Source organism: Leptinotarsa decemlineata, unplaced genomic scaffold, assembly GCF_025532065.1.
Source record: "Leptinotarsa decemlineata unplaced genomic scaffold, Ldec_3_MD MMD2_tig00026314_RagTag_RagTag, whole genome shotgun sequence".
Classification (NCBI taxonomy): domain Eukaryota; kingdom Metazoa; phylum Arthropoda; class Insecta; order Coleoptera; family Chrysomelidae; genus Leptinotarsa; species Leptinotarsa decemlineata.
The window spans coordinates 7,101,374-7,113,674 of NW_027412684.1; the positions used below are offsets into that span (position 1 = coordinate 7,101,374).

Below are 12,301 nucleotides of genomic sequence, written 5' to 3' on the forward strand. Positions count from 1 at the left end.
TAATGGAAAATTATATACAAGAATGTTATCTTCATTCATACAACTACGAAACTGAAATTGAAGAATAGTGAACTTCTACAAATGTGGTAAACTATCATGATGGTCCTTCTTTAGGGATACTTTGAGGCTCATGAGATCCTGAAATTTCTCATTTTTTATGGGTATAGGATTGGGATACATCAGTGGCAAGTCATCATATTTCCAAATTTTCTTATCTTTCTTGTTGAATCTGCATGGTAATTGTTTCCAGGTCTCAGAATGACAGATTTTATACATGATGCCATTTTCGTTATACTGAAGTGCTCTTATCGAATAGACTCTGGTCTATCTATCGAATAGTGCTCTGGTCGAATAGACTTGATAATCTGAATATGTTGGAAATTTTTGAAAAAGTGTGATCCAGGTACTTTACTGTGTAAGGTTTTGGATTGATACGGGCAGTTTCATATACTTCGACATAATCCGCGGGAACGTTGATAATTTTCTTCATAAGTTTTCTCTCGATAGTGGAATGCATTGAGTCACACTCCATTTGTGTATGCCCTTTTTCTAAATATTTTTGTTCTATAATTACTTTTGTTTGTTTGGCGAGGTTAAAAAGAGCACTGGAAAGAAGAGCATTTCGATTCTGGCATGTACACCCGTCGCTGTACAGAATTATTTTATCAAAGCGATCTCTTTCGGGTAGGACGTGGGTTTCTAGGAATTGGTAAATGATTGAAGCAAACGTGTTTGAAGACAGACTTGCGTTCCCTTCATGCCATAGAAAGCAGAACCCATCTTCAGTTTTCAAATTGAAAATTGTGAAATTATGTACTATCAATTTCGTTTTATAATATAAAGAGGAAACGTTGGATTTAGGGCTTGAAAGAACTGACTGCAGATCCATTGTAAAAACCTCCGTGTTCTCAGCCGTTTTGTCAGATTTTTTTTTTGTCGAGACACCTCTTTTTTCTTTGAATGTTGCTGGTAGGTATTTTTCATCGATGTTTTTTGTTTTATAACTGACGCAAATATCACACTCGTCTTTCTTGGGTGAGAATAGAGACAAATTCAAATCATCGAATGTATTAGAGAAGGTCGCAATGGATATAGGTGATGAAACTGTTTCCTTACACCAATTATCCTTGTAAAATCTATAAAGTTCCATTTTCGATTACCAATTGGTAACCAGTAATTACTGGTTGATTTACGACAGTAATGCGATTCTAGTTTCGGTAAACTGTTGAAGAAATTCGTGAGATTGTCTTTCTTCGCATCTACTTCAACCTTTCTTCAATTCATTGGTAATTCAGTTTCATTGGTATCTTCACATACGCTGCTATTTTTATGCTTATCAATCATCCAACGCCCTACAGTTCTGACAGGAACAGAGAAAGTGTTGCAGAACATGGTTTTGCATAACCTGATTCTAGTAGTTGTTTCTAGATGATACACGTATGAAAATTCTCTTCTTGATTCGTTCTCAACTTTTCGATCTCTAGCTCTCTTGATTGGCAGTTTTTCAACTAGTGCTGAGAGAAAAATTCTATTCTCACTCCACAAAAGTTTCCAAAATATTTCGAATATTTGTATCCTCTGTTGATCGGATATTTCTTTACATTTCAAGGCTGATTTTTCCCACAGTTGCACTTTGCTCCCATCACTTTGGCTCCTTTCAGTACATTGAAATCACATTCCTCCTCCTGCTTCTTTTCTCCAAAATATTCCTTTCCAGATTGTCTATTCAATTCATTCTTGTTTTTTCTAGGTTGCTCGATCTTCTTTTTCTGCGCTTTCTCAGAGAAATTTCAGCTGCTCTTTGATCTCTTGGCATTTCTTCTCGATCTTCTTTGCCACTGGAATCGGTTTCCATGTCACTCTCTCTTTGTTCGTATGTCTCGTCGTTAGAATCAGAATGAGAATTAGGCTCTTGGTTATCATTTCCATGTTCATAATATTCGTGAGTCTCAGTTTCCAGAGTATCAGGTACTAAAGTGTCAGGAACTAACGTATCAGGTACTTGAATATTAGCAGGTTCATGGGTAACAGTCAATAATTATGAACAATCGTGGGTAAATTTTTACTGAAAGTTAATAACATATATTCCAGAAATAGCCATTAACATTGAATCCAATTTAGAGAGCAAATGACCAAACTCCTGTCTACAGAAGATCGAAGATGGCCTAACTCCTCACCAACCAATTTGTGGTGAAATTGAATGAAGAATTACTAGATATTTCAACTGAAACTATTATTTGTGTGCTTCATAAATCACCAAGATTCATTTTGAATAATATTATTGAATAATACTCACTTTTGAACGTACATTTTAACACATAACAAGAGAAGACATGCACACACACTTTGCTCTCTGTGTTGAAACTGGGAGTTCGGCAATTTGCTTATTGAATTTGAATGCAGTGGAGATTCGCCAAACGCGTTTCGTATATTTGAGCGCGAAGAGAGGTATTTTGATGATAGAACGACTGTCAATAGATGTTTGACTACCAGAGGGCAGCGAAAGCTCGATTTCGGCATAAAGTGGGAGTTAGGACATTTGCATCTTAGGCCGACGATATCTCGTATACACTGCAACCTGTGAAATTGCTATCATATCGAATTGTTTTAATATTTGCTTCAATCTTAGACTCCGCTATTAATTTCTGTTCCAATTGAGATGAAAAATAACCAAAACAATGGTAACCACGTGGATTACAATACCTCTCAAATTTATTTTTTTTGCTAAAACAAATGTAAAGTGAAAGAAAAGTCATCGTGAAAAATGTTTAAAATGTAATTTTTGTAGCTCCAGCAAACTTTATTTGCATAAGATGATTCTGATTTTTGCGTTTCATTTCGGAAATTGCACCACTGTTGCATATCTACAACATACAACGAACCTACATATAAAATTTCAGCCTCCGAAAATATAGTGGTACGGAGAAACACTGATGAAAAGGTACCTAGTTTTCATATGTAAACGCAAATGTTATAATTTTGAATTCATTATTTCTCTTCAGGAATGAGATTGTGACATGCGTTTTAGAATTCTCTTTCTGGTACCACGACAAAAAAGCATGTAGATCCTTTTCTTCCAATTTTATTGATAGACTTGACCATTTAAACATAAAACGTCGTAGTTGAATCTCTAAGATGGTGGGCTCTATTGAATCTCAATTTTATAGTGAAAGACTGGGACAGCATGGAAGCGAATGTGTGGTGCGGTGTTTCAAACGATCAAATTATTGTGCGTTATATTAATTTTTAGAGGTGATTCAAATTTTTTCTCAACAAAATCATGGAGATTTTCGACAATGTCTTATGGTGGCCAGATCCTCAATAGAAAACAGGTTTGAGAACTCCTCTTCTAAACAAATAATACACCTTTGGATGTATTATGGAGCAATCCTGACCAGCTAGCTCTTTGGATTTAGTTCCACTTGATTTTTTCCAATCATGAAACCATTGAAGAAAATGATGATTTGCTTCTGCTCATCTTTTCTTTCAATGTAAAAATTCAATTTTATGTTTCAGAGATGAAGATGAAGTTGCAGTAGTTTACTTCAGAGCAGGGTATGAACCTAATCACTATCCATCTAAAGCAGAATGGGACGCCAGACTGTTAATTGAAAGGTAAGAAGACAGGTCCTTAGGGTGATTTACTTACGATAAGCTCACACTGTTCATCTATCGATACCAATACTCATACTAGCGACCAGCCCCGGCTCCGCACGGGGGCAATGCTGATTTTAAATATACTATAGAATGTCTACCTACAACGTTCACAGCTTTTTTTGTCAGTAGACAATACAAACATGTTTCTTTTAGAGGTTACTCTTGAAAGAGCGACATATAATCGGCCCGGTACCGCCGCAACCGCTATATCCCTGCATTTTGAATATGTAATATCTTTAAAAATATTCATTCAAAGGACATGCTGTAAGGGGCCATATGGATCACTTCATGGACAGATAAGATAGAGGATATATTGAAGATAATTTTATAAACGCACCTGTTTTCCCCGCTGCTGGGGTCTTATTTGGAATATTCAAAAATCCTTTTTTACTGCATATCTTCAACATAAAACGAACCTACATACAAAATTTCAGCCTTCTAAAATATACCGCTAGTGAGAAATAGTGATGAAAAGGGATTTTCATATGTAAACGCTCCTCTTTTATCCCCACGGGGGGCTCTCCAGTTGGAATATTTGAAAATCCTTTCTTAGTGCGTATCTAAGACCGATGAAGCACCTATACAGGGTGTTTCAAATTCGATCCTCACCATCGAGATCTCGGAAACTATGAGAGATACGAAGATGGTTAAATTGGGGCAAAGTGGAGAATTTACCTGACTAACAATATGCCGTTGAGAAAGTTCTGAAATTCCGAGTATATCCGGAGGTATCCGAAAAAAACAGAAATTTTCGAAAATGTTTTTTTTTCTGGCTTGATTTTTCGAAGGATTCGAAATTAAAGTACACTTCCACATTGCCACTTTTTCCCTGCTACATGAAAGTGTTTTCAGATTTGCTATCCGACGTTTCGTCTTCCGGCCACCATCATCAACTTTTTTATGGTTGCCACATTGGATTCTTTCTGTTTTGAATAGAACCAGATTTTACCTTTTCAATGATGTATGGCAATGTGCAATGTGGAATGTGGCAATGTGGAAGTGTAATTTAATTTCGAATCCTTCGAAAAATGAAGCCAGAAAAAAAACATTTTCCAAAATTTCGGTTTTTTTAGGATACCTCTTGATATACTCGGAATTTCAGAACTTTCTCAACGGCATATTGTTAGTCAGGTAAATGCGGAACATTGTCCCAATTTAACCATCTTCGTATCTCTCATAGTTTTCGAGATCCCAATGGTGAGGATCAAATTTGAAACACCCTGTATAGTTTCTGAATTTGAGCTTCCTAGGACTTACCAGTACAGAGAAACATAGATGAATGAGTGAATGTTAAGTGACTGACTTTTGCATTTGTAAGTATGGATTGAGAACATTGAGAGAAAAATAGATTTGTCACAGCTATTTCTGAAATTTCCTCTATATAATGCATAGGAGTATCACTTCAACAAGTCCACCTATATGTGGAATATTTTTGAGAATAAATTAGGTATCTGTTTTTCTAACAAGGTCCATTTTTGGCTCTCAACCTCTCCAATAGAAGGACATTTTTTTGAAAAATCAAGAAAAAATTATCAGGTATCAATGAAAATGTGACGATCATTCACGATTAGTTAAATTTCAAAACTTTCTGTATAGGTTTTCATGGCCACCTTCTGAAATTGTTTGTTGCGAATCTTTTCACTCTGTATCCGGAGCTGACCTTCAAGCATCATTATGCCCATATGTGGCATAATGGCTCACCGGGTCATATCATAAATAAATTTCAGAAATTTCATTTTCAAAATAAACAGAAATAGAAATATATTCCATATCATTCCAATTTGTTGAAAATGCTTCAGTCAGCTAACGATTTCAAGTGAATGCAAAAAATTCAACGTTAAATATATTGTTCACAGTAAGAAAAGACCCAGTAAGTATGCATAACAAAATTGAAGTACTGAAAAAGGCAGTAAAAATGAAATAATTCTGTTATCTGTTTTTTTCGTTAACCAGCTGTCGCACCCCTACGAACGACAACCCTCAGAAGTCGAAACTTGTGCGAGCTAAGGATTAATGAGGTTTTACCTTCTAACGTGTGATTCCTAACAACTCAGGTATTCATTTTCTTGGCAAATAAATGAATTTTTATCTCCTGAAAGTTATTAACATTTTATAGGAATTAAATGAAAAAACACTTGTTTTTTAAATATATTGTGTATATTTAAAAAACAAGTGTTTTTTCATTTAATCGCTAGTAATTATAGATATCCTTCAAGTATCGGTCAAAACAATCAAGATATCAATATTTTGTTTATACTTCATAAGAGAATCTGTTCAAAATAATCTGCTTTACATCAACCAGTTGTCGCACTCTTACAAACGTCAACCTTCAGAAGTCAAAACCTGTGGTAGCTGAGCATTAACGAGGTCTCACTTTTCAACATGCTATTCCTGGCGTCGGGCTCGATCCACCGTTCCACATAGCGATTGATTAGACGAGTAGACTGACTACTCACATTAACTAACGGTTACCTTCTTCCTAACATGTATTATTGATTTTTCACTTTTTAGGTCACAATTTTTGAACTATAGCTAATGAAAATAATCTGCAGGTCGAAGGCAATCAAATGCCCAACGATTCAGTATCACTTGGCTGGTACCAAAAAAGTTCAACAAGAATTATCGAAACCAGGAGCTGTTGAATATTTTTTAAAGGACACCAATAAAGTCAACGCAGTGAGAGAACTTTTCGTCGGGCTGTATGGACTCGATTTTGATGAATCCGGCGATCAAGCAATTGAAATGGCTTTGAGAAATCCAGAAAGGTATTTGATATATATTTTAACTTATTTCACATACACAATATGAATTGTATGATAATGAATTGAAGATAAGTTTTATCTTCCTCTTGAAGATGATCACTTGGTGATCGAAACACGTGTCGAGGTGTAAAAATAACGATTTGGTGTTGGGAAAAAACTCCAGTAATATTCATTACTACACCAAAGGTTCCAAAAAGTACATCATGTATGATAATGGTTAATTAATACTCACGACTAAAAATTGCACAAAATCTAAGTATCAAAAAATATATTCAATGAATGACACATTTTTCAAGAAGAGCCACAAATTTTCCTAAAAATGAAATTTAGTAAATTCCGAATGCAAAAATGGAACTTAATAAAATTCGAGTCGGAAAAACAATATTTCGAAGTTCAAGTAGAAATTTTGTAATAGTTTTTTGTAAATAGTTTTGTTAACTTTCGAATTATGTTCTTTATACAAATGGTCATGAAGTTCATTGAACATTTATATTCCGATGTATTCTGACTGAAGTACATATGGTATATTGATTTTTGTTATAGTTTCATAATGATGAACACTCTCATTAATTTTGAAAGTACATTTATTTTTAATACTTGAATACATATTCATCTTTGACAACGTGTCTGCAAGATTCTCGGTTTGAGATATTTGAAAACAATGAGTAATTTTTCAATTCGGTTCAAATACCTAATAATAAAAACAAATATGATTATTACTCACGAATTATTTATTCATTGAAGGAATTTGAAACAATGTATTCAAGATAAAAATAACAGAAAATTATAAAAGATTTTAGAAATTTCCTTCACCACAGTATATCACAGAATTACCACAGGCTCAACAGAAAGGAATGATTTTTTTAACGTAAAATAATCAGAAATATCAAAAAACATATATATTTTAAACAAATCACCATAAAAACTACTTTGGAAATCATTACCCGCTTAAGAATATGAAAATGCCAATTATAAAATCATACTCTTTCCGATACTAACCGAATTTAGAAAAATAATATCAGTCTCATAAACTATATGAAAACAATAATTATCGTCATTGTAATTCTTACTTGGGATCCGTGAAGTAGTTGAAATTGGCTTATTTAGGATCTGTCAAGTAATTTAAAAAACAACTTATTTACAGTTTTGTCAATAAAAATGTTCCTATTCTTGTTGAAACTATTTTTGTACCATCCATACTGCCGCATGTCAGAAATATGCGGATTTGAAAATATATTATTATGTTCATAGAAACGTGAAATTTACAGTTTAAATCATTTGTCCGATAATCTGAAAAAATGCCAATAAATAAAATGAAGCATCATCTTAGGCAGTCATTAGTACAAAAGGCTCACTATACACGGAAGGAATATTTTGAAGATAAATTTACTATTTTCAATATATAATAATAATAATACATCTTTATTCGCCATAAAAGTATAATTAAAATTGACAAAAACAGAAAAAGAAAGCAACTTTAAGTATAAAGGTGAATAGGTCGAGTATCAGCCAAGGCTGTTTTTCAAGTCAACCTGGAAATAGCAATAATTGAACAATAACAAAAAAAGTCGAGTTAACAGTGATACTGTCATGATAAGACCAGAAAATTTATACAACCGCTACAGAAAATTCCTTTTTGTAATGCCACGGTCGGGAACGGTGAAGAGACTAGACAGTTGAGTGAGTTTTTAGTCTTTTTCAAAAGTTTTTCATTGTATAAGATCTATTTAGTTGCATTATACGAGAAGCAGCGGCTGAAGATGAAATATTTGTGTTTGTGTATGACTGAAACTGAACTGTTCCGTATGGTAAAACTATTTATTGTTGAGAATGTTCTAAGTGTCTTTAGTAAATAAACAAGTTGGCGAAATATCAAAACTGTATGTGTGTTGATTTCAAGTTTCTCACCTTTTAACCATCCTGATTCTTGCATGGCTGAAGATATGTGGTTATATTTCCGGATACCAAACGGAAAATGTAGACAGCTTTTCTGAATACGCTGGTCCATATTGTCGCAATAAGAAATTTTTGACATGATCAGTAACATATGTGATAATTATATAAAATGTTATGTATCATAGGTAAAAAAAATACATTTCAATGTGTAATATTAGTTAATAAGCTATTAGATTTCCCTTTTTAGATGTTCACTTTTTCTTTTCTCTTCTTTTTCATCAATAATTTGTTTATATTACTTACATGTTCATCACCCGCTTGAGTATTATGTATTGTACACTTGAACGAATAAAGAACACCTATTTATCTATCTATCTGTAAGTGAAAATTCCTGATTTCAGCCCAAGTAAAGCCTATGCCATGTTATTAGTTAATGCATTATCTAATTCAACTACCATACTAGTCTCAAATATCTAACTGATATCTGTCCACATATATCACGTATCTTTCAAATAGAATAGATCAAATGATGTATTCCGTTAATAACGGAATTTATATTGTTCACTTTTGATGTAAACACTTGGTGTGTCTCTTGGTGAGAACTTGGTGTGCCTCTAACAGAATTGTTTGTTACTGGATTTTGATTTTTCATTAGACCTGGGTTATCTCTTGAAAAAAGCAGTCGCTTTTCCAATTCGATATCAAAATATCCGACCTATATTACTAAAATAAAATCTACAGGTATGTCTTAAAACCACAAAGGGAAGGCGGTGGAAACAACATTTACGGAACTGATATCAAAGATGCTATTCTGAACATGAAAGACAAGATGGAGAGAACTGCATGGATATTAATGGAAAGGATTTTTCCTCCCATCACTCGTGGATACTTGATACGGCCTGGTGGTTCGAATTTACCTCCGATTTCGGAAATGGTGTCAGAGATGGGAATATTCGGAGTTATTTTTGGGTAAGAGAAATTTACCGATAATGATGATTCTTTTTATATTATCAGTATAATAATTCCATATCTCCTCTTCAAGTCCTTTGAAGTGGTAAAAACCGTTTTGAAATTTATAAATAGAACGGAAGTGCATGTGATAGTCGATTTAAAAAGTTTTCAATTCCTTATACACCAATATAATTTATCTTCAATTTATTTGAAATAAATTACATTTTCAATATAGTATGTTAACAAGAGAACAAGTAACGTTTCAAATAATGGAACATAAGTCATTTTTTGTGAAGTGAATCAAGTTTTTATTGAATTCACTGAGAATTTTCACCTTTCACAATCTGAAAAAAAGTTCAATACAAAAATTCAAATTGAAAGGGGTATACTTTTTAGGAGAAACCAGTTTTTGAGGAAAAAAGATCTTGCCTTTCTACTTCTTCATCTTGATACAAAAAAAGTGGGAATCTTCTAAAGAAAGGAAGGAAGCAATCATACAAAGAAATATCTTTCAGACACAAGCTGGGAGAAAAAGCCCTCATGAAACAGCTACTTTCATATAAACATTTAATTACACGAAAGAAAAAACTTTCGAAACAAATACTTTTATATGAACACTGAATTATACAAAAAACACTTTTCTCTATTGAGTTTTTATTCCAAACATTCGTTATGGAATTGAATTAGAAGTCATTCTACACAATATAGTGAATGAAAGTGGTGAAAACATATTTTTTTTGTATCAAAATGGAAAAGTAGAAAGCCAAAACTCTTTTTTTTCAAAAATTCAAAACGAGCGCACGACAACGATGGAGGCATTGCTGAACTCCTTTCAAATAATTTTGATGGAGAATACACTAAATTCAAAAATACTTTCATTGATGGATAGGCAATTGAAAACCCTTTCAAACGAGCACCCACAATATACATTTTAAAGGAGATACTATCAGTCCTAAAGAGTTAAAGGAAAAGTAAACATTGGAGTCAAACAATGTTAATTTAAAATTGAAATTCGAAGTGTGTTGAGATTTTTTATGATGTTGTTCATGAGAATCCATTTTTCTCAGACACCAAAACTGATGGACCGCGTTACACACTTGTCTATCGCAAAGTCCATAGGTACTATTATCATGTATGAACTCTTCCACCACCTTTGAAGAGTAGATCATTTCTTCCGGAGACATGAAATTCAAGTTCATCTATAAGGTAATCTGGTCTCCGGAGGTGCTCTACCTCGAATTTTCGTAAGCGTAACAAAAAATGGCAATAATAGTACAGTACAGAGTCTCAGAAAATCATCATGGAATACACCCCTATCGAAAGTTACCAGTTCTGTTAGAACCCTAGTCTGTTATGATAAAGTGAGTCCTTCAGAGTGGTATCAGTTGATCAAGGCATCTCACTATTTTCTCGGGTATACTGTATTGAGTCCTGCATCATACATATATCGATGAGCAGGTTCTCTTCACAGCCAGCTGCTATTCTCTTTGATCCTCTCTGCTCGAATATCATTTCATCTATTCATCTAACTTCGGAGAATAGTGAATAACTTGTAACATCAAGTTAAGGACCCTTCTGCATTTTAGCGACTATTCTCCACACAGCGGAAGTGAAAGGTTCGTTCGCAGTCTTGTTGTTCATCATACGTTGGATACTAGACGAGTGTTGTTTTGCTGACTTGTACTTTGTTTCCATATCTTGTTATATGTCAACTTTTTTACAGGAACATCATAGACCTCTGCACCCATTCAAACCAGTTTTGGCTTTAGGAGCCGAATTTTGTGGGGCGCCCTGCGTGTACCAAATGTCTCCATTGGTGGCACGATGTGGGTCTCCTTTCTAGCCATGCTGAGAGGTGGTGGATCTGCCACTTCTATCAGTTCTATTTTGTGCGGAACAGGCAATATGCTCTTGGTGTATTTTAAAACAACCCTGCATTCTCAATTTGAATATACCCCTTCGGGCAGGTTCGCTACTCTCGTAACAATGCACAAGGCTATCTCTCATGTGTCCACTCAAAGAGTTTTGTGTCATTGCCGGGGTTGTCAACGTTGGAAAAATCGTCCGTATAAACTCCATCACCTTCGCTCTGACCTTCTGAACAGGTAGTTTGTGGGGCTCTATTTCTCTATTCCTTGAAACCGAGGGGGTCTATCAGACGGATAGACTGTGGATTCACGGTCAGCACCAATGGGTCAAAAGAGTTTTTTCTCAAAGATGCCTTTGGGCTGCCAGTCCGATTTTACACCAGTTGCACGGGTAAGTTATAGTGAAGTTTACCAAAGGCTCTGATGTCGAATAACCACCCCTGCCATTATTATAATTTGAATAGGATGGCGACCGTTGAATATGATTTTGATTGTCAAGTTGGCGGGAATTCGGTCAAAATGTTGAAGAAAACCAATTTCTAAATTGTCGACGTTTCGAAACTTTATTGTTTCATCTTCAGGACTATTTAGGGCGGCAGGTTCGGTTGACACAGACACAGTCGGTATCAACGTCTTTCAGGAACCTGTGTACGTATTTATATTTTATGTCGAAATTATTGCCTGAAAATTGAATAGAATGTCATTCAGCCCCATGACATTACCAGGTTTCATAAGAACACTGAAATCTTAGTGCCACAAAACCTCTTCACTTTTATTTGTTAGTAACTTGAGATATTCTATTGAAAGGTTTTCCAAACTGAAATACCCAAAATATTGTTCAAATAGTATTTTTTATTCACAGGGATTCAGAGAACATTTTGGTGAATAGACAAGTAGGTCACATGTTACGAACAAAGACGTCTACAGCGAATGAAGGAGGAGTTGCTGCTGGAGACGGAGCATTAGATAGTCCTTATTTACTGGATTGTTGACGTACAATAATTTGAAGAGAATTGAAAAGGTTTTTCAATATTGTGATTTTAAGTGTACATTCCTTGTTATTTTAAGACTAAAATACTAATATTAATTTTATTTTATAATATTTTACATTGAGCGTCGATCTAATTGTAAAACAAATGTTAATATATATTTTAGTTGAAACATGCA

General features: G+C 34.3%; 1 protein-coding gene across 1 annotated transcript in view; it reads left to right on the forward strand.

Moving 5' to 3' along the window:
- LOC111502309 (glutathione synthetase) overlaps positions 1 to 12,301 on the forward strand; it is a 29,069-nt gene extending 16,768 nt beyond the window's left edge. The window contains exons 5-8 of the mRNA XM_074181758.1: positions 3,517 to 3,615; positions 6,210 to 6,422; positions 9,057 to 9,284; positions 11,997 to 12,301. Of these exons, the coding sequence (XP_074037859.1) occupies positions 3,517 to 3,615; positions 6,210 to 6,422; positions 9,057 to 9,284; positions 11,997 to 12,126 (670 nt within the window). The 3' untranslated portion in view covers positions 12,127 to 12,301. The remainder of the gene's footprint in view (positions 1 to 3,516; positions 3,616 to 6,209; positions 6,423 to 9,056; positions 9,285 to 11,996) is intronic.